Below are 23,047 nucleotides of genomic sequence, written 5' to 3'. Positions count from 1 at the left end.
CATGTGTCTATGACAGGACTGGAAAATTTAAAGAGAGTAATGTTTTTGTTATATGTTCTGATATTTTTACTGTAAGACTGATGTAGGTGTCACCTTTCAAAAGACAGCCCAAGTGTAAGTGAGTGTATGTGTGTCAGCAGTGTTACTACAGCTGTGTCAGAGATGGAACAGTTAGCGTAGCGTAGGTACAGTCCCTTAGTTTGTCCTTTATTTAATCTGCCTATGGTCAAACAAGCTGTGTGGTTCTTGAATAGTTGGTTGTGCACGTATTCTAAATAGCTGAAGATTTGTGAAGTGATTCTGCTCCTCTATGCTGCTCTTGGTGAGACCCCACCTGGAGTACTGCATCCAGTTCTGGAGCCCCCAACATAAGAAGGACATGGACTAGTTGGAGCGAGTCCAGAGGAGGCCACAAAGATGATCAGAGGGCTGGAGCACCTCTCCTATGAGGACAGGCTGAGAGAGTTGGGGCTGTTCAGTCTGGAGAAGAGAAGGCTCGGGGGAGACCTTATAGCGGTCTTCCAGTACCTCAAGAGGGCCTACAAGAAAGATGGGGAGAGGCTGTTCAGTAGGGCCTGTTGTGATAGGATGAGGGGTAATGGTTTTTAAATAGGGGGAGGGAGATGTAGATTAGATATTAGGAAAAAATTTTTTACACTGAGGGTGGTAGAACATGGGAACAGGTTTGCCTAGAGAGGTGGTGGAGGCCCCATCCCTGGAAACATTCAAGGCCAGGTTGGATGAGGCTCTGAGCAGCCTGACCGAGTTGAAGATGTCCCTGCTCCTTGCAGAGGGGTTGGACTAGATGACCTTTGAAGGTCCCTTCCAACCCTAACCATTCTATGATTCTCAGATTACAGATTTTGATTAAAATATCTGAGTGATGGAGTTGCTAATGGAGAGATGGATCTAGTCAGTTCTTGTCTGTTCAGGTATTTTAAATAGTAGTTACAGTAACTTGTGTGATGGAAGATCAGTATGGGTGCTTGTGCTCTTTTATTTCTGCACTTCCCACAGCTCAAGGACCCTGACTCATTTCTCTCTAACTCATTTGGCTGTCCTACTAAACCATTAATACCGAGTCACTTATTCTGTTCTCTGTATGTGTATGTCTATATATAGAGAGATATCGATCCACTGGAGAGTGGAAAGCTTTTGTTGTTGTTAAAATTAGTAACATTAAATAGAAACCAAACCAGGCCCTATGCCTATCTTCTAGATGTTTTTTTCTGTCCATATTTCAGCCTGCTCTGAGGCCATACAGCTGGCTCTCTCTCCTTGCTGGTTTTCTTCTGCTTACTTCAAGGCAGTTTCTTCACAGTACAGAGACGTTCTGTACCTGAACTTTGTATTTCCTGGTGTTAGTGGTCTACATATGCATTGGACTGACCTTTATGTTGCACAGGAATAACGAGTTGAGTTGAGAGACCCTGGATGGTGTGTAGGCCGTGGCTTTTTCTCTGTGCTAGCACATTTGTGAGCAGATTAAAAGTCTCAGGGATGTGATGAAGAACTTGGTAGTTTGTGGGTTATTAAATTAATATTTGTCACTGAGTCAAGAGTTTTATTTTATTTCCTCAAACTGGAAGTGAGTAAAGTACAATAGCTGAAAAAAACGTCAAATGTTTAGGAACACTGTCAGCATGACTGATTTCTGATTTTATTCACAACTGTGTGCAAAAATGTGGTAATAAAATCCAGAAGATTCATGTAAAAAGGCTGCTGGGTTTTTTGTTTGTTTTCCAGGAAACAATTTCTGGAGTGCTTGTCTCAAGTGATCTGGGATTTGGAGTTCTGCCTATATGGCATCCCAAATTTCATGACAGTAAGATGAACATGTGAGGTTTAGAGTACTTGGAAAATGTGACAATAAAAAGAAATAGGTACTAATTTTTGCGTGGAACTGAGGTAACTCAGCTGTAGTTGAAGCACTTATGCAATGTTATTACAAACTTGTGTATTAAGCATTAGAGTATGAATCATCTTTGTTGATATTTTAATCTATGTTTTTATATTTATCCATTTTTATAAATTTCCCTATTAGCTGTGAAATAAAATTACTTTAAAAAAATTGACATGTAGAATTGATTGAGGCTTCTACTACTGGAGCAGGTAGAAATCAACACGTGGTATTGTGGAGCAACTTGCGGTGGTTGTCATGCTTGTGTGGACTACAATGAGCTTAGTTTTCTGATCATCGTGTAAAACTTGGTATTCAGTTCTAATTTGCCTTTAGCTGTCAAACTGTGGTTGCCAGGAATTTGCTGTGGTCAGACATGCAGCTGAAGCAGAAAGGAATTTAAAACATTTATTTATTAGATCTGGAGTAGAGGGGGATTTTGTAGTGAATTTCTTAAATATATGGTCACAGCGAAGAAGAATGGTGAAATTCTGGTATCTTATGTTCCCTTTTAAATACTCTGATTTGCATATTCTTCTTTTATTTCTTCCTTAGTCCTACCCATTCTGTCCTAGTTCATCTGAACTTCAACAGAAATTTCTCTTTTCTCATCTCTCATCCTGGTAACATGTTTCAACTTGTAATGAGTCTCACACTTTTAGACCTTTAATTCCCAACTCTTGATCCTAAATTTTGTCTATTTGTTCCCGTGTTTTCCTTAGTTTATTTCTGTAACTTATTTTCAAATGCTTCCTTTGCATTGAGCTTTGCAATGCCTTTCTCTTAGATCACTGGACCTTTGAGAGGGAGGAAAAAGCATCTCATTTACTGTCACCTCTTCTGCCCCGATCAGATCTCAGCAGAGCCCAAAGCAGTGACTGTGGGGCAAATCTCTGTCTCCAGCAAGGAGCCTGTCTAAGATGCACGACATTTCTAAAGGAATGAGAACCTTGCTCTTGACTTCTGCTGGTCAGATATAACTTGACTCATTTTTATCTCCAGAGGCTTAGGATTTATTCAGATATGGATATCTGTCAGGCCTTTCCTCTATCTTGTCTATTTGGCAGAACCATTAGAAGGAGACCATTTATCATTCTATTGAATCGCTGTCATTAACTGCTGCTCGTTAATTGAACCCAAAAAGCTGAACGTAGTTAATTAGTCTGATTCTTAAAAACAAATTAAAAAAAACCCTAAAAAACCCTCAACAAAACCAGAACAAAATTCAATTTAGAACGTGATAGATCCCATTTACTGTTCATACCTGTGTAAGTAATTTGATCAGGCAAAAATACTTCATTACACAGTACCTGTCAGCCCGTGCTTGTTTTGGGCAAGCTATATGTTTATTAAATAGTATATTTTTGTGTTTAATCTGTTGACGTACTGCAGTAGAATAAACAAGCCTTGTACTTTTACTCAATAACAACAAAAACGAGATGATGCTGCCATTAACAATAAAAATTTGCTTGTTAATATTAAAAGAAAAAGAGTTAATGCAGGGTTAGAAGGATCTTTGAATGCTGATGCTAGAAAATAGATGAATGTAGTCTCTTCCACTAGTAGGTAAGTGCATATGGAATACTAACTTGCTTCCACTGGGTGGCATTGCAAAACAAAGTATGACTTATAGGCATAGACCATTCGATGCCCCAAAATAAGATCTTGATATAATTATTTTGCATATTTTACAGTACTGTAAAGTTATTTTGATGTGTTCAGTAAAACATCTAAAAATATGGGGGAGGGGAGTTTCTCACTCTTTTTTTTCCTCTACTTTTTTTTCTCCCTCAGTTCTGCTTTATGGTGTTTGATGACAGGTGTAAGACAGATGTAAGACTGCACTATTAATTTAAAGTATAAGTCCCTTGATAGTGTTCTTTATTCAGAAGAATTTTTTTTTTTTTTGCAGTGCCAAGTAATGATTATAGTAGATATAGTGATTATAGTAAGATCCAGTTAGGTTAGAGATGTCTTACTCCTTCTGTTGGTTCTTATGAATTGCTTTGTATTTAGTGTTTTTGCTTTTAGGTAAAGGCAATGTGAGTGAAAATTTTTGCTTAATTATCTTTGAACCATTTTAAATCAAATTACTTTTTTAAGCATGGAGCTGGAGAAAAATACAATTCTAGAAAAGTGGCGTAATCTTCTTTGTACTAGTCTGAAATATCCTACTTAACTAAGGTTGTTGGGAAATAATGTTGAAAGCTGAGATTTAATTTATACATTCTCTATATTTTCTCTCTTTTCTGGTGTGAACGAGTATGAATCAGTGTTCCTGTGTTTTAGTAGTGCAGATTCATTTATCAGAAACTTGAAGGAGATAATTTATCATTCTATTGAATCGCTGTCGTTAACTGCTGCTCGTTAATTGAACCCAAAAAGCTGAACGTAGTGAATTAGTCTGATTCTTAAAAACAAATTCAAAAAACCCTCAAAAACCCTCAACAAAACCAGAACAAAATTTAAAAACCCCCACAACCACAAACCAAACAGCAACAAAAAATTGTCAAAAAATCCTGACCAAACAACCAAACAAAAAACTGCAAAACTATGTAACTATGTGAATAAGGTGATGATCTGATTGAAATATTTCTTCTTTTCCCTTTATATTAACTTCTGTTTTTCTGAATCTAATTTATTAAGAATCTTCATTTCTTCTATCTTTCATTTTTTTTGCACTCAGCTCTTTGGTTTTCTCCTCATTTTTCTAAGGACCATCAAGAAAACTTGAGCCTGGAAGGCTGTAGAAAGGAAGGAATGAACTTCATCCTAGTGTAAAATCTCCTATAAACTATCTGAGCACATGGTATGTGATAGCAGGTGGCATTTGTGCACAGATTTCACTTGATCGCAGAATGAGTTTCAATTAATCAAGGATGGAATAGTTTCTCTAATTACTTCTTGGCAGAGAGCTATATATACAGGATGTATTCTGCAAGCACTTAATAACCTTATTTAAAATGTTTCATGACAGTACAGTACACATTTGTTTGATTTCCTGGTTTAAAATCACCTACAAATTGTATAGTTTCTGACTTCTGTTTATGAAGAATGAATTACATATTAGAATTATGCAAGGGATTTGTATCTTCTGTTCCTGACTCATTATTCAGGGCTTCTTAGGACTACAGGCTGAAAAACTCAAGGACAGAGAAGTTATTCATGTTCTTCTAGCTTTTATAATGCTTACTAATATATAGTATATAGTTAGAGTCATTTTCTTGAAAGGTTATACATATGCTTTTGGAAGCACCTACTTTAGACTATTTTCACTATTCGTGTGTGTTTTAGTTACAATTCTGACAGTAGCAGCATGTCTAGGCTGGTGAGGAGGGAGAAGTGAAGAAAGGAAGCTTTGCAAAATAAGGCAATTTTAGGTTTTCTGTGCCAGAAAAGCTTTACATGCTTCCACATCTGAATTCTAATTTCAGAAGATCAGTTAATGTTGCCATACAAGAAATAGATTACATATACTTGATTTCACTAAAAATAATTATCCTGGATTATATTTGGTTTTGTCTTTAATTGATTACAGAATATTCACATCATCTCTTGTCGTGTTGGGAAAAATATCTCTGTGATAAAGCTTAATTGTCCAAACAGCTTTAAAACACATTTCCACAGTGCATCCTTCTAATTTCTTTTACAGTGTAATTTACTGTAAAATATTCTAATCAGTTAAAGTAGAAATTTGAATGGGTAGCAGTCTTTCCCATTATATCAGATGTATTTTCTTCTCACTCTTTTGTTGATATTCTAGCTTTTTTTGAAGGACCATTGCTTGGGGAACAGTAATTTATTAATTGCAGAGGTACAGAAATCCCTCCTGTGTGGTGAATACGAGTAATTATTTGAGCTGAGTGGAATTAATGCTGTTGGTTTTCAAATATCAACAGTGATTAGGAGACTAATTGCTAATTATACTGTCATTTTGCAAGCATTTTGTATAGTATGACTGGATTTTTTGTTAATCAAACAGTGTAATCTTGCTATAGGTTCCTATAGCCACTTTTATATTAATAGCCAGTATCTCTAATGGGGTCACTTCTGAGCCGTCTAGTGACTTATCTGCTTGATGGTATTGCGATAGCTATGCAGTGGCACTGATTGTACTGCAAAATTAACTACTGTTTGCAGTAATTGGTGTTCTGGCCAGTGAAATACTGCAAAGAGTTTTATTCTGTTTCTGAACAGAAAAGAGAAGAAAGTGGAAGCTGAAAAAGTATGAACTAGAATAACTGTTACTATGAGAAGCTTTCTCCATACTTGAGTCTGAAGGCTAATCGTTATTGCCTACAGAGTTTACTTGTAACTTTCTGAAGGATTTTTCTTGTTGTGTGAAGTTCGAGATAAACTTCCTGCAGGGAAGGTAAGGATCCTGGGATGACTGTGCTGAGAGTGAACTGAAGTTCCAGTCTGCCTGAGACTATTTGCAAAAGGGGGGACTGGACCTCTGCTAATGTCTTTACTAAAACTTGAGGATTTTTTTTTTGTATTATGAGATGCTGGGAGTGCAGCTGTTTGATCTCTGTATAAATATGGAATAGGAAGAAAGAGCTGCAGCTGGATTAAATAACAACTTGATTAGTCTTAGAAAGGTAAGCCAGTTCTGATTGCTGGTAGCCGAGGAAAGGTTTTTTTTTTCTGTTTGGAAAAATCTTGAACTGCAGCTCGTGGGAAGGACTCATGCTGGAGCAGTTCATGGAGTGCTGTCTCCTGTGGGAGGGACCCCACGTTGGTGCAAAGGAAGAGTGTGAGGAGTCCTCCTCCTGAGGAGGAAGGAGCAGCAGAGACAACTGACCACAACCACCATTCCCTGTGCCGCTGGCAGGGAGGAGGTGGAGAAATCGGGAGTAAAGTTAAGCCCAGGAAGAAGGGAGAGATAGGGGGAGGTGTTCTTAAGATTTGATTTTGTTTATCATTCTTCTTCTCTGGTTCAATTGTTAATAAATTAATTTTCCCAAGTCGAGTCTGTTTTGACCATGACGATAATTGGTGAATAATCTCTTTCTGTCCTTTCTTGACCCACGAGCCTTTTGTTGTATTTTCTCTCCCCTGTCCAGCTGAGGAGGGGAGTGATAGAACAGCTTTGGTGGGCACCTGGCATCCAGCCAGGGTCAACCCACCACAATAGGCCACTAAAATGGTAATAGTTATTACGTGATCACAGTGCATGACTGCAGCGGCCTTCAGAGTGGATGACTTGCTTTCCAAGTTTATGGTGAAATTTTAAACTATATATACCTAATGTATTTTTCTTCAAATAAACCCGACCTAGGGACTAAGAATGGAAGAATTATTTTTAAATTGTTAGTTTGAACTCTGAATTATTAAATTATAAATAAATAGATAGTTGTTAAAATAGTCTTTTTCTTTTTCCCCAGCTGTAGCAGAAGTGAAACTTCGTGATGATCAATATACCCTTGACCACATGCGTGCTTTTGGCATGTATAATTATCTTCACCTTGATTCCTGGTACCGGGATAATGTCTACTATGTTGATCAGTTCGGAAGGGTTATGAATCTGTCTGTGACTCTGGTAAGAATAAACTTACTTTAAAAATTACTGAATTTGAAAAGATGGGGGTTAGATAAGGAAGAAAATATGGCAAATAGGATTCAAATGCAAAAAACTGGGGGAAGCTATTGCCAGGAAGACAGGTAGATTAACAAAAATACAGTTCACCAGGAAGGACTGAAAAGATTTTAAGTGAGATTTCTGACATCTTTTCATTAATAGTATTGCATTAGTATTGCAGTAGTGCTGCATCTGGTTCCATTGTTGGGAAGACAGACACGATGACAAGCTGAACAAAAGAGCAGACACTTCTTTTCTAGTTGCTGACTGTTTCTCCCCTACGTTACTTGATGTTTGTCTCTTTGCTAATTTGAAAATAGAGTCATTGTAGACATAAGGAGAGAAAGAAGCTGTACGTGTTAGAATTAGAAATGCCAGCCTTGATGGACTAATAGCTTAATCTGGGCATCACTTGTTGAGGGCAAAAAGATGCTGGTGACCCTGTGCAAACTTGAAATAGAGTATAAGCAAGCTAGACCAAGTCTGAAAAACATGACAATTCTCTTCTTGTGTACTGATGTTCTTAAGTAGTCAAACTTTCTATTTGTTTTCAGCCATTTTAATGCGTGGGTGCACTAGTTTCTGTTACAAAGCTATTCTTCATTCTGGAGGGGAAAGGACATGTTTCTGTGGACACCGTGTTTCTGGTACATGCAATTGTAGTGCTTGGTCATGAAGAAATAAAAGACTGTGTGGAAGGAAAAATATCTATTGTCATGCTACCAAGGAATTTGACTTGTAAACCAGAGGGACAAAAGAAAACACAGGGTGATGTGTGATTTTTTTGAGAGAGTGTGGCTTACTCAGTGCAAAATTCTGGGAGTGGAAATTACTAGGCCAGGACTAAGCTGAGAAAAATCCTGAAATGGTAGTTCTAGATTTTTTTAGGAAATACAGGCTTCCAGAGGGTGGTAGGCTGAGAACTGAAGCTGCAAAATAGTTCCTTTACTTTTCATAGAACATAGAAGCAGTTGGAGCCTTTGGCAGACTTTTGCAGAGATAGAATAATCTTCTGGGACTTCTTCCAAATCTTTTGAGATCATCTGGATTCCCAGTAGGAAAGTCTGAAAGAAAGAAGCTTGTCGGGGAAAGCCTTCTGTGAACAGTGGCTTGTCACAGTCTCATTTTTTTGTGTTTTCTCCTTGTGGTTGGTTAACCTTGACTGACTGCCAGACGCCCACCCAGACCTGTCTTACTCCCCCTCTCCAACAGGATGAGGAGAAAATAAGACAGAAAAGCTTGTGGATTCAGATAAAAACAGGAAGATCACTCACCAATTACTATCAAGGGCAAAGCAGACTTGATCTTGGGAAAATTAATTTAATTTGTTGCGAATTAAAAGCAGAGGAAGATGATGAGAAACAAAATCGCGCAAAGCTGCTATAGAAGCTTGCTCTGGCATGGGCTTTTCATGGGCTGCGGTGCAGATATCTGCCCCGCTGTGGTCCTCCATGGGCTGCAGAGGGACAACCTGCTTCCCTGTGATCTTCTCCAAGGGCTGCAGGCGAACCTCTGCTCCACACCACCGTGTTGGCTGACAGGCTCAGCTGTGCCCTGTGGTGAATCCATTGGAGCCAATTGGAAGTGCCTGTGTGGGCACGGGGCAGCCCTGATCTCTCCTCACAGAGGCCACCCCTGCAGCTCCCCATGCCAGCACAACACAGACACCCAGTACATTCCTTTATTAGGAGGGCACTAAAATGTGCAAATTTCTTTCTTAGCAGATAAAGTAGATAAAGGATTTTACAACAGGCGGTAATTTGCATTTTTATGTACAGTAAATTGAAATAAGAAATATTCTTCCCTAAGACTCATGGATCTGTTGGAATCTTCAGGAAAAAGGCACTTGGTTCGTATCTTGTCACGAGTTTCAGTTCCACCAAACTGAAATAAATAGCCGTCATCTTGTGCCCTAATACAGTGCTGTTTTGCAAAGGAAAGAAACATGTTTGCATGGGTATAAAAAAGAAAGTATATTCAGAAACATCAACAAAATGTCTCATTACAAATGTGCCTTCCTGTAAATTAGTCAAATGTGTATTACAAATAATATTGTTTTCAGCAAAGTATAGCTTACAAGTTAGCAACAGCCACAATTAAAATTAATGTCAGTCTTTAAAACAGAAGATGGAACAGGTTAACATGCTTACCCTAAACCCAAAGTGAAACAACACCCAGGCTTTTTAATACATAATCATTTCTATTTCTGTTTCCTATTTTGGTTGCAACTTTAATTCTAATATGGTGGTGTGTTAGTTACCCATAAATCACAAATTATCCCTGCAACTTAAGTGTTTAAAAAGATGTCATCTATGAAGTCAAAAAGTATAGATAATACCTTGCCATTTGCCCACAATCAAAGATAATTGAAAAATAAAAGTGGTCTGTGTGAACACTGTTTTGAAGTCGATGGTTGAGCATTCAGGTGGGTTTTTTATACCAGGTTGAGAAAGTTGTTACCCTAACTTGTCTGGAAACACTCTATAAGTGCTGTAACGTTTTTCTGTTACAGCTGTCAGACTTCTTTCATTCAATAAGCCAGCATCGATACTTTGTTTTAAAGACCCAATGGGTGTTGTAGGGAGAGGATGACTGAGTTGGATTTTTTTTTTTATTTTTGTGGGTTTTTTTGCATCTGACTGTACTTTTTTATTTGCTTGGTATTTGTAATACTGGAATATAGGCTGGAAAATATTCAAAGTTCTCTCCTCCAGCAGTTAAATACTTTGACTTGATTTCTCAGCCTTCAGCTCTTCTTGCAAAGATGGCTTTGTTTCTTTTGATATTCAAATAATGGAATTCAGAAATTGTGGCAACAATAACTCTTCTCACACTTAATTAAAACCCTTAATGGTATATATATTTTTATCTTTCTGAATTCCAGTAGGAATTATCTGTGGAATGCTGTTTCCATAACTGTGAGTTAACTTCAGTTCAGAACAACTATAAGTGGCACCAGAAACAACATGGGAATTCTGGGAATAAGGAAGCAGATTAAAAGATTTTGTTATTCTTCCCTTTGACTTCTCTATCAGGGTTTTAAATACTTGGCTCTTTGTTATTCAGAATGCTGAGTGCGGACATTTTTGCTTAGTTATAGAGATATGTCAAATGCCTAGGTATTTTTGATTTTTCATAGAAACAAAGTTATTTATTTATTTTGGCTACTTTGTGGAAATTGCCATGTAACTTACAGCTTTTATTTTTTCCTTTCTCTTTTGCTATGTTTTGTCTTTTCTCACTCCCTATCTTTTCCTTGGAAAATTCCTTCTTATTTTAAATCTCTTGTAAAATATTGCTTGTTGATGCAGTATGACGAACTATTTGTGACTTAGAGTCACTGTTTGTGACTGTTTGCATTGTGGAGCAATACAGTTTCTTAATACAACTTCAAAAAAATTAAATCTTATAGGTATGCCAAAAAAACAATGTAAAATTTAACAACTTAACTGCATAAGCTAAAATGCGTTTACTTAAATGGAGCCTGGCATGGAGAAGTCAGGAAAAGTACAGGGAATTTTTAAGCTTGCGTTTTACATTTTGCTTCTTGTACCTGCACACTGGCTCCTTATCCTGAGCAGCTAGAGTACACTCTGACTTGGTCTTCCTAACTTTGCCTGAGGAGGAACCATTTGCTCAGAATTTCTACACAAATTTGAAACCTGGGCTGCTTAAAAGGCTCAAAATCAGGGTTAGCATCATAGGCAGGTGAGGCAAAGGAGCTGCTGAAAAGAAATAAGTGGTTGTAATAGTGAAGGCACCCAGATGAAATCTGGAATAGATAAACAGAACGACAGAGGCCAAAAGGAAGCAGAGCACTGTCAAGAGGTATAGAAGTGGGCAGAGCTAGAATTAAAGGTGAGTGAAGAAGTTGAGAGGGAGACTTGGGAGTGAAAAGTAGTTAAAACAAAGGAAGAATCTTTGTAGAGGAGCGAAGGGAGATGAAGAACTGGGTCTGATGAGAAGCTGCATAAAGAAACTGTGTTGCTGTCATTTAAACCTAATGACAATGAGTAAAAGTACCTTCCATTAAAATGACTGTAGCTGTTTTAGCCAGTTCTTGCTAATATGATACATGACTCCAGTATCTATAAGCATCCCCTTCTACTCCTGAAGTAGGGAGTTGCTGTTAGCCACTGTTAACCAGCTGAACAGAAACAGTAAGTCAGAAAGCAAATCTGACACAGAGTGGTTTTGAGGGCAGGTTTTGTTTAGCTTCAAGTAAGTCATCCTTTTCATTGTCGGACTGAGATTAGAGACTGTTCTAATAAATGCCTGAAGTTAAGTTAATGAACAGAAAAGGTTGTGAATAAAAGCATTTGCTTTCTTGCCTATTGAGAAGGAGGCCTTGTAATGTGTAATGAAGATTATTTTTCACCTTTTTCAGGAGACAGAGTCTTGTCATTCCTGCTCAGTGCTGATAAATTTGATATGAGCTTTAGAAGATTAAATGGTTGATAGTTGATATTTTTTTAATAAATTAAATCAAAAACTATTTGAAGCTTACTGCTAAGATTCACTTGAAGTCTGACAAAATTGTGATCTTCTGTAATGGTACATAGCATAGCCCTGTAAATCACTGTTAACAGGGATGATACTTCTTCTGTCCATGGTAAGATGCATGAGATTTTGATTTTTTTTTTTCTAGGCACAGTAGTCGTGGCTAAGTTACAGTGGAACACTTTTATTGTAGAAAACATTACCTTTCAGTGAAACCTTAAAATTAAGTAAAAGGTGAAGAAGCCAAAACTATTTATATGTAGTGTTTGTGGGATTTTTGTTTATTTTTTTGGGTTGTGGGATTAGGTACTTTTTCGTTGTCCCATCTTGAAAGTGTTATAAATTAGTGGACTACATCAAGGGGCATAGCGATGCAACTGAATCTACAAAGTGACCCTGAATGTCAAGGGAGGTGATTCTGCCCCTCTACTCCACTGTGGTGAGACCCCACCTGGAGTACTGCATCCAGCTCTGGAGCCCCCAGCATAAGATAGACATGGACCAGTTGGAGAGGGTCCAGAGGAGGGCCACAGAGATGATCAGAGAGCTGGAGCACCTCTCCTACGAGGACAGGCTGAGAGAGTTGGGGCTGTTCAGCCTGGAGAAGAGGAGGCTCCGGGGAGACCTTGTAGCTGCCTTCCAGTACCTCAAGGGGGCCTACAGGAAAGATGGGGAGAGGCTGTTCAGTGGGGCCTGTTGCAATAGGACGAGGGGTAATGGTTTTAAAATAGAGGGAGCTAGATTTAGATGAGATATTAGGAAAAAAATTTTTATAGTGAGGGTGGTAGAACACTGGAACAGGTTGCCCAGAGAGGTGGTGGATGCCCCATCCCTGGAAACATTCAAGGCCAGGCTGGATGAGGCTCTGAGCAACCTGATCTGGTTGGGGATGTCTCTGCTTCTTGCAGGGGGGTTGGACTAGATGACCTTTGAAGGTCCCTTCCAACCCTAACTATTCTGTGATTCTATGATTAAAAATAAAATTTGTATTTTTTCCATTGCAGGTTTCATAGTAGCTCTTGTGCCTTTTTGTAGTACACAGTAATCTCTAATATGGATTCAAGTAGCCCCAAAAGGCAAGCGTGCTCTCTGTTTGTCATCTGGTCTTTTTTGCTGTTGCTTATGAAAATGGTACTTACCCAAATCCAATTTCTCTTGCTTACTTTTTCACATGTTTAAATGCACATCTGATTTTAATAACATCTGGGAAATATGAAGGATTTGAAATCCTCTGAAATACAGGATTCTTAACAAATGAGGCCACGGCATGCTTTGCATGCACAAATGTGCTTTTTCTTTATTGCATTCTCATGCACGAGGGCCAAGAACTCTTTTAAAGATGGTGCTTTGTATGTGTTTTTTTTGACTGCCTTATTTTATAGATCAGAATGAGTGAGTTTGTTTTACTGGAAATAGATATGTATATAGATTATTTCCTCCCCCCAGGCTATCCGTTGCTTAAGTGAAAATAGAGGGAAAATAAGGAGATGCTTAGAAAACTTTATAATAATTTGTGACTGAAATTTCAGGATCTGTAATAAGATGTGGTTTTAATCTGATACTTTTTCACTGCTGTTTCTTAATCTCATGCCCACCCTTACTATAGTAAGGGAGTGCATTTTATGTGGCACAGAAAAGATAAATACTTGTTTTCACCCCCAGGTTTTCAATGCAAAAACATATTTCTGTTTGTGCTGCCTTTTACATACTTGTAAATATCTTCAAACTTGTCCCTGTAATGTCCTCTTTCAAATTCTATTTTTCTGTTTTTAAAAAATAAGTTTCTACTGAAGTATCTTTTAATTTTGTTGACATTAATGCTCATTTTTAGTAACAAAGGAAGAATGTCCTTGTTGTTAAGCAGAGTTTTCAGATTTGTGGAGCTTCTAAAATAATTGTAGATCAACTGACTGGAAATAAGCCTAGTAAAATAAAACTGAAAATAGTTTATTTTGCTCTATCACCATTAGTTAGTGGATTAAGAAGATCGATTTGGTTTAAAAGGGAAATGTTGATCTGTAAAGGCCAGTCAGGCACCTTTTTTCCCCAGAGACGATTATTTATTTGTTCAAATATATGTAGGTAGACTGGCCTGCAAAATAGCTATGAAACCTGTTGTGTCTAATTTTGTCTCATTTATGATATATATCTAAAACTGTGTACGAGATGAGGGGAAAGGACTGTAACTTGATGTGAAATGTTTCTTTTAGATATAGAACAGAAACAACAGGAATTGGTTTTGTTTGTTGTTACTGGAAGACCTTTTTGGAGACCTCAGATCAGATCCTTAAGTCTGTGAACCAGTATAAGGGGCAAGGTGGTGAATATATATATATATATATATATTTTTTTTTTTTTTAAATGATAGTTAGTATCCACTATTTGTTTTAGAATTGTAGAACAGGCCAGGTTGGAAGGGACCTCAAAACATCAGATGTTGCAACCTTTCATGAGAAGAGGAGCCTAGGTGAGATTATCTAGCACGCTGTCCAGTTGCTTCTTGAAAACCTCCAGTGATGGGGGTTCTGCCATATCCCTGGGGAGGTTGTTCCAGTCATTGATTGTTCTCACTGTAAAAAAATTCTCTGATGTCGAGATGAAGCCTCTCCTTATGCAACTTTTACCTGTTGCCCCTTGTCTTCTCTATGTGACCTCTTTTGAAGAGAGAGCCTCTGTCCTCTTTGTAGCCGCCCTTGAAGTACTGGAATACAGTGACGAGGTCCGCCTTGAGTCTTCTCCAGGGAGACCAGACCTGACTGCTTCAGTCTTCCACCACAGGGAAGGTTCTCCAGCCTTTTGATCATCTTCATGGCCTTCCTTTGGACCCTTTCCAGTCTGTGTATGTCTTTTTTCAGTTGTGGGGACTGGAACTTGACACAGTACTCCAGGCCTGACAAGTGCTGAGTAGAGTGGGATGATCATGTCTCTGTCTCTGTGAGTAATGCTCCCCTAGATACAGCCCAGGATCCCATTTGCTGTTGTTGTTGCAGCGTCGCTCTGCTGACTTATGGTCAGCTTGTTGTCCAGCAAGACTTCCAGATTCCTTCAAGCAAGGCTGCTCCCCAAGCACACAGATCCTAGCCTGTAATAGTCTCTTTGGTGATTCTATCCCAGGTGCAGGATGTTGCTCTTGTCTTTGTTTATCTTCATAATGTTCTTGCTACCCCACTCTTCCAGGCTATCTGAATCTCTGTGCAAGATGGCACTCCCTTATGACCTGTCTACCTCAACAACTAGTTCAGTATCAACAGCAAATGTGGTGAGGGTGCTTTCAGTCCCATCATCCAGGTAATTTATGAAGATGTTGAATGGTGTGAGGCATGGTATCAATCCTTGGGGGACCCACTTGTGACAGACTGCCAGCCTGTTTTATTTAGCAGCTACTTAGTTCAGTTGAAATACTTCAAGCAACTAAGTTCTATTTCACTAATTTGAAAGATTATAGAGATGTGACTGTGATGTTGCTGAATCTCCAGTCTGCATCTTATGTTTTTCTGTGGGAATATTTTATTTGTGCTCTTAATACCACAGCCTGATCTACTTTGTAAGTAGCTGATCAAGTTGTATTGCTGACAGAGTATGTCCTGACCATTATTTGAACCACGATACTAAGTTCTTTTCAAATCATAAAGATTTAGCCAGGTTTTGGTTTTTTTTTGGTTTGTTTTTTTTTTTTTTAACAAGCATTTTTGGTATTCAGAGGTTACTTCAGTTCACAAAAGGGAGGTAAATCATAGTCCTAAGCAGGCAGCGGTGTTGCTTATCTTTCAGATAACAAGTGGAGTTGCAAAGCCTTATTCAGCAAATAAAGGGCTGTATGTGAGAGTGAAGGTACGAGATAAAGCATAATCCCTAAAAGATATCCTGGAAGATGTGCCTTTGTACATAATGACAACTGTTGGAAATCTAATTTACAGCACGAAAGCAGTTTCTTCTGTTAGAATTATCAAGAAATGAAGACGGCAACACAGAACTAAAGCAGGACTTCCAAGAACAATTACTAGAAATATAGATGAAATTGGTAATCTAGCATTCATTTTGCACTATTATTCAATCAGGCTGATTTGTGTAAAGTTTATACAGCAGGAAATACTGGTTTCGTCTTTTCTTTTTTTTTGTAAAATTTAGTGATATATGTATAGTTTTTTTAAAAAATCTATATGTCTTTACTGTTCACTGGAAAGTTATATCGTATGTACACCATGTTCACTGTAGTGTCTCTGTTTATTCATGCTCAAAAACTATCCATGCTTGTAGTTTGGCTTAAAAAATAAGATTGCAGTGTGCCACTGATACAGTGTGCCAAATAAATTTATCCTGATGGAAAATTTATTTGCAAATATGGTGTGAATTAGTACAACTTTTCTTTGTTAGCTAATCACAGTTGTTGCTTCTCTAACTTACTGAATACAATGACCACTCTAGGAAAGGTGAGAAATTATATATCAGCTTGGATATATCAGTTGTGTAAGAGAATAGGCTACAATTCTTTTTAGTTTAGAAGTGAGTTTTTATAAACTAGTTTGAGTACAATTCTGTGGCTTTCATTTCTTTGAATGTCTCCACATTGTTACTGGGACTGGAATTATTTGAGGTAAGTGATTAATTATATGGGAATGCTAGGGTAACAGAAGTGAATAGTCTTTTTTAATGCAAAATGTAATTAGTGCTGTAAAATGGAAGGAAAAAAGTTGAGTATTGAAATATCAGTTATGGAACACTCATGTTTTCAGTAAATAGAAACAAACCTGATGAAATTCCACCACCTTTTCCACATATGTGGGAATGATGCTTGCTACCCACTTTTTTGCAAATATGCTCAACTGGACAAAGAAACTGGTCAATTGCTAGTAAGATTTGTTGTTATTAGTTTGTCTGTAATACTTAAATTGATAAATGCTTCATAAAGGTTTAATGTGTGACTGCTTGTAGGACACTGCTCTGCAAAAACCAAGAGAAGTTTTCAGACTACCTGCAGACTTGACAGCTTATGATAATCGCCTCTGTGCCTCAATACACTTCTCATCTTCCACATGGGTTACCCTTTCTGATGGTACAGGAAGACTGTATTTAGTTAAATCGGGCAAGCGTGGAAACAGTGCATCTGAAAAATGGGAGGTAAGTCTTGCAATAACATATTTAAGAATTGTACATCTACCAAATAATTCTAGTTCTTGCATTTCTTATGAGAATTGTGTGTATGTAATATTGTGAAGAGTTAAGCTTTAAATCATAACTCTGTATCACTGATACAGGATTGTGTTCAAGTATAAAAATAATTTATTTTTATACTAATGACTACATTCATGATTTCTTTATGCACAAAATATCTAAAATTCAAGTTTTTGAAAGGGAACAGTCTTTTGACTGAGAAGGAATCTGTTTAAGTAAAAGTAACTGTTTCTAAATAGGTGACTAAGTGCTTGTGTAGCTGAACTTTTTCAAAAAAACATTTCCCTTCTCTCTTCCCTGTTCATATGTGTCTGTCTAGGACTTTTTCCCCCTATTCTATGATTCTGTGATCTCTTATTATTTGCTATTTCAGCTCTCCTGTGGAATAATATATATATTTTTTAAAAAAGTCTGAAATTATTGTCAACCAAGCTAAAAGCTACTTTTGTTTTTAAGTTAAGAGATTTATGGTTTGCGCGATGTTTGTCTATGCAGATGTAATTGTGCTTGAAATATTCACCATTTAATTTGCCCCATCTTAAAAATACATACACAGAAACTCAAATAAAACTTAAACAAAGCTGCTGATTAAAAAGGTTTGATAAGTAACTGTTCTGGTTTTGTTAGTGAGGGGGGGCCTAAGGTGGTATCTTCTGTAGGAAACTGCTAGAAGTTGCTCCCCTTTGTTCAGTGGACTCGGCCGGGCCTAGGGCGGACCCGCTGCTGGCCAAGGCCGAGCCAATTGGTAGCAAGATGTCCCGTGATAACGCCTCTGCGATAACGTATTTAAGTAGGGGAAAACAGGAAAAAGAGAGGAGAAGATGTGAAGCAGCTGAGCGGGGGGCAGAGAGGGGGAGGCGCGAGCCTCATGGGCCTTGCAGGCCTCACCCTCTGGCCTCCCGCCGGGCAGCCGACTGGGCCCAACTCGGCCCGGCCCGGCTGCAAGAAGTGGAGAGGAGATGAGAAGTGAATAAGATGTAAAAAGGATCCTGAGAGGCGTCTGCCAGCCTGTTGTGAGGAACGGCTGCAGACGCCAAGGTCAGTTCAGAAGGAGGGGGAGGAGTAATATGGCTCCTGGCCAAGATTCCTCTGCAACTCGTGGTGAAGACCATGGTGGAGCGGGTTGTCCCCCTGCAGCCCATGGAGGTCCACGGAGGAGCAGAGATCCACTTGGAGCCCGTGGAGGACCCCACGCCGGAGCAGGTGGAGGCCTGAAGGAGGCTGTGGCCCGTGGAGGGCCCGCTGGGGCAGCTGTTCTAGAGGGACTGCACCCCGTGGAAGAGATGACCCACGCCGGAGCAGTTTCACGGAGGACTGTGGCCCGTGGGAGGGACCCCACGCTGGAGCAGAGGAGGAATGCGAGGAGTTCTTCCCCTGACGATGATACAGCGGCGTAAAACAACGCGTGATGAACTGACCGCGACCCCCATTCCCTTTTCCCCCCCCGTGCCGCTCGGGAGGGGAAGGTAGTAGAGATAATGTTAAGCCCGGGAAGAGAGAGGGGTGGGGGGAGGTTATCTTGTTCCCTGTCTCATTCTCCTGCTAATTTTAGAAAATAAATGAATAGTTTTCCCCAAGTCGAGTCTGTTTTGCCCGTGACGGTAACTTTAAGGATTTCTCCCCGTCCTTATCTCAAACCTTGAGCCGTTTTTCTTATATCATCTCCCCCTGTTCTCTCGGAGGGTGGGGGGAGTGGGAGAGAGACTGCGTAGTCTGGTCCTGATCAGGGCTGAACTACGACAGTTATTTTGGCGCCCAACGTGGGGCTCGAGGAATTTGAGATAAGGATTGAGTTTAATTGGGAGCAGTAACGGGCAAAACAGGGATTGAACTTGACAAAAGAGCAAAATGATTATGGGGAATTTATGTTCTGATTGTGGTGAAGGGATAAGTGGTGAATTGTTTGTTAATTGTCTACCCACTGTTGGTGTTGTGAGGATATTATTTTGATTTTGGTGCGGGGAATTCTATTTTCTTCTGTTGATGTGTGTGTATTTTACTTATAATACTTAAATACGTAATTCGCAGAGGCGAGGGGTGGAATGTTCTGGTTTTGTTAGTGAGGGGGGGCCTAAGGTGGTATCTTCTGTAGGAAACTGCTAGAAGTTGCTCCCCTTTGTTCAGTGGACTCGGCCGGGCCTAGGGCGGACCCGCTGCTGGCCAAGGCCGAGCCAATTGGTAGCAAAATGTCCCGTGATAACGCCTCTGCGATAACGTATTTAAGTAGGGGAAAACAGGAAAAAGAGAGGAGAAGATGTGAAGCAGCTGAGCGGGGGGCAAGAGAGGGGGAGGCGCAGGCCTCATGGGCCTTGCAGGCCTCACCCTCTGGCCTCCCGCCGGGCAGCCGACTGGGCCCAACTCGGCCCGGCCCGGCTGCAAGAAGTGGAGAGGAGATGAGAAGTGAATAAGATGTAAAAAGGATCCTGAGAGGCGTCTGCCAGCCTGTTGTGAGGAACGGCTGCAGACGCCAAGGTCAGTTCAGAAGGAGGGGGAGGAGTAATATGGCTCCTGGCCAAGATTCCCCTGCAGCCTGTGGTGAAGACCATGGTGGAGCGGGTTGTCCCCCTGCAGCCCATGGAGGTCCACGGAGGGGCAGAGATCCACTTGGAGCCCGTGGAGGACCCCACGCCGGAGCAGGTGGAGGCCTGAAGGAGGCTGTGGCCCGTGGAGGGCCCGCTGGGGCAGCTGTTCTAGAGGGACTGCACCCCGTGGAAGAGATGACCCACGCCGGAGCAGTTTCACGGAGGACTGTGGCCCGTGGGAGGGACCCCACGCTGGAGCAGAGGAGGAATGCGAGGAGTTCTTCCCCTGACGATGATACAGCGGCGTAAAACAACGCGTGATGAACTGACCGCGACCCCCATTCCCTTTTCCCCCCCCGTGCCGCTCGGGAGGGGAAGGTAGTAGAGATAATGTTAAGCCCGGGAAGAGGGAGGGGTGGGGGGAGGTTATCTTGTTCCCTGTCTCATTCTCCTGCTAATTTTAGAAAATAAATGAATAGTTTTCCCCAAGTCGAGTCTGTTTTGCCCGTGACGGTAACTTTAAGGATTTCTCCCCGTCCTTATCTCAAACCTTGAGCCGTTTTTCTTATATCATCTCCCCCTGTTCTCTCGGAGGGTGGGGGGAGCGGGAGAGAGACTGCGTAGTCTGGTCCTGATCAGGGCTGAACTACGACAGTAACCCTGAGGGTTACCCATAGAGCAGGTATCATGTAAGCAATATTATTTCCATCTCTCTGGTAGGGCAAATCTTCATACTGTGCACTTAGCTCTAGAAAGTTATTGGTGCTTAATATTTTTACTTTAAATTGATGGTTGTAACTGAACTATGTTTTTATGTTTCTCATTATTAAGTACTTTATATAGTTAATTCTTTTAAAGATTCTTGATAAGAAGCACTTTTTGTATCCACATTGAAGTGATCTTACTACAGTAATAATGGTATTGGTTATCCTGCTTGGATTTCACAAATGTAATTAAGTTACATTTCTGCCTGGGCTGCTGTGAGTCTCATGGTCTGTGGTTAGTACCTCTTCATTCATGAAAGACAAATCTCGTATAAAGTGCCTACATTTTGCGTCTATGTTAGAGGGCAGTTTCCTTGGGAATCAAGGAGGTTTTGGTATTCTCAGGAACTCGGGTATATGTCCTGAAGTGGAACATTTCAGCATGATAGATTAGCTCCTTCCCCTACATCTTTTGAGAGTTCAGTAACTAGGAAATCAGTCATCCTGTCCTTTAGATGGTTGTTAATACCAACTGTTTTTTATTCTGTTCTGTTTGAGAATGCGGATATATAAATATTGGAGTTGTCAGTGTAACGAAACCATGAGATTTATATGTTGAGGTTCTGTCACCATTTAAATTCTCTTTTTGAGTATTTAGAGTACCCAGTGGTTTACAGTGATGTTAACATCCCAACCCCATAAATCCTCAAACCTTACGAGGTTTCGGTAACAACAGCTGGCTTAAGCCTATGCTCATTCACCCACTGCAGCTTGGATGCTTTGTAATTTATGCTATTGTTTTCGTGCATTAATGTTCTAGCAAATAAAGAATGTTTGATTTCTTCATCTTCTCTGCTGTTTGGGTTAATTATCTTCTCATTTGCTGAATGAGTACTTCTTTGAGAAAAACTGAAATACATAGTTTATAGAATTAAAACTTCCAGGTAAAGATTCCAAATGCAAAATGTCACAAGCTATGAGATGTACAGTCCTTCTGTATGAAATTATTTCATGTTTACTGTGGTACTTCTTAGCCTTTCAGTATGACAGTAATATCTAGGTACTCTGCCTGTCTAATAGGGTGCCTACCTAATATTGGATGGACTTTTCCAAATCATATACCCAAAATTCAAAAACTTCTAAACTTAGGTCCTCCTAAACTTGAATGTTATACTCCTTCATTTAATTATAGGTTTTTGTTTCTTACTCCCCTTTATAAAACTTAATAGAGAAGCAAAATTGAATCTTTTTGTAAGGATAGCCAAATAAGGAGAACCCTCCATCCCCACAGTACTGGCTGATTATTAAACACTGGCAGCGATGCACTGGACCTTTTTGTCTTCTTGTTTGCACATGTCAAGGTCTACAAAGATTTGCAGGATTTAAGGGTGTCTAGAGAAGCAGTGAGGGCCTTAGTGAAGTGCCTACATTTTCATCTTGAGTGTGAGACTGCTTCCCGTGGTAGATATGCTCTGTTTATGGATTCTATTCATCAGTTGTTACTCCTCTACTTATTGTAGTCATAGACAGCCGTAATGCAGACAGTTTTGTGGATCTTTGTGCTTTGTTTAATGGGCACTTAAAATGATTTTATAAGATAGAAAATAATAATTAAAAGCATTTCACAACAGTGGCTTGACTGAGCACAGAAAGGAGGAACCAGAGATGTATGACATTCATATTGGTAGTAAGGTTTGTGGGAAGCAAATTTTAGCTGATCTTACACTCACTGAAGCTGTTCACTGCTTTCTGAGAAAGAGCAAGACTTCTATTTTTAACTGACTGACTTGTTACTTCAATTGTGTCTTCTAGATTGTGTTTAACGAAGAACTAGGAAGTCCGTTTATTGTAGCACACAGCGTTTCATTTGTAAAATCTGATACGCATTCAGTAGCTGTGCTGCTGCTTAGGGTAGAAAAAGACGAATTGGACACAAAAGGAAGTGGATTTCATATTACCTTGGAATGGATTACAATTGCAGAGACAAGCAAAGAAGGTAAGTGTTATACACTTAAATTACTGGAGAGTAATTGTTTTAAAAAAATAAAAGCCATGCTTTTATTCTTTGTCTTAGAAGTTGATTATTCCTCAGGTTCTGATATTTCCTTTCCTGAAACTTTGGCTTAGATTTTACAGAGGTAATTTTTTATTAGAATTTGAGATCAAGTTGTTGGTTGTAGACATAAATTCTGACAAAAACTTAGAAGACAGGAAGAAGTAGTCTTATATGTGTGTGGTTAAGATAATTAGAAAACAGGATAAAACTTTACTTTGTGTCATCGTGAAATGCAATTCCTGCTTAGATTGATCTTATAAAATCAAGGTTATACAGAACTATTTCTAACTAATATCTGTTGTACTTTTCAAAATGTACAGATGGATATGGGGTTTTGTTTGGTTATGTTTTGGGTTTTTGTTGGTTTTTTAGCCTCCAATTAACAGTGTCATGGAATTGGAATTAGTATGAGATAAATATAAGAACTGTAGCATAAAAAGTAAATACTGCATATTTTAGGTTTTCCTGCAATAAGAGTATGTTAGTCCAACACATTACAAACATGTTAGTTAAGTGTATTAGTACCTACTAATTAATGTATTATCCTAATAAAGTTTGTCAAATGGTATTTTATCTGTTCAATATGACTATATATACTTACATTAAATATAA

The 23,047-nt window shown here is 39.3% G+C and overlaps 1 protein-coding gene across 3 annotated transcripts in view; it reads left to right on the top strand.

The window, feature by feature from the left end:
* NUDCD1 (NudC domain containing 1) overlaps nucleotides 1–23,047 on the top strand; it is a 43,392-nt gene that overhangs the window by 1,415 nt on the left and 18,930 nt on the right. The window contains exons 2-5 of one of the 3 annotated variants that reach the window (XM_086741168.1): nucleotides 4,616–4,709; nucleotides 7,288–7,442; nucleotides 16,914–17,099; nucleotides 22,192–22,375. In XM_086741168.1, coding sequence (XP_086597294.1) covers nucleotides 7,335–7,442; nucleotides 16,914–17,099; nucleotides 22,192–22,375 — 478 coding nt within the window. In that variant the 5' untranslated portion in view covers nucleotides 4,616–4,709; nucleotides 7,288–7,334. Of the gene's footprint in view, nucleotides 1–2,687; nucleotides 2,870–4,615; nucleotides 4,710–7,287; nucleotides 7,443–16,913; nucleotides 17,100–22,191; nucleotides 22,376–23,047 lie in introns of all 3 variants that reach the window. The other 2 variants (XM_086741167.1, XM_086741166.1) reach the window with 2 other exon arrangements.

Source organism: Chlamydotis macqueenii, chromosome 2 (genome assembly GCF_036417535.1).
Source record: "Chlamydotis macqueenii isolate bChlMac1 chromosome 2, bChlMac1.mat, whole genome shotgun sequence".
NCBI lineage: Eukaryota > Metazoa > Chordata > Aves > Otidiformes > Otididae > Chlamydotis > Chlamydotis macqueenii.
The sequence above is the reverse complement of the archived record's forward strand: the minus strand, read 5'-3'. Positions and strand labels throughout refer to the sequence as shown.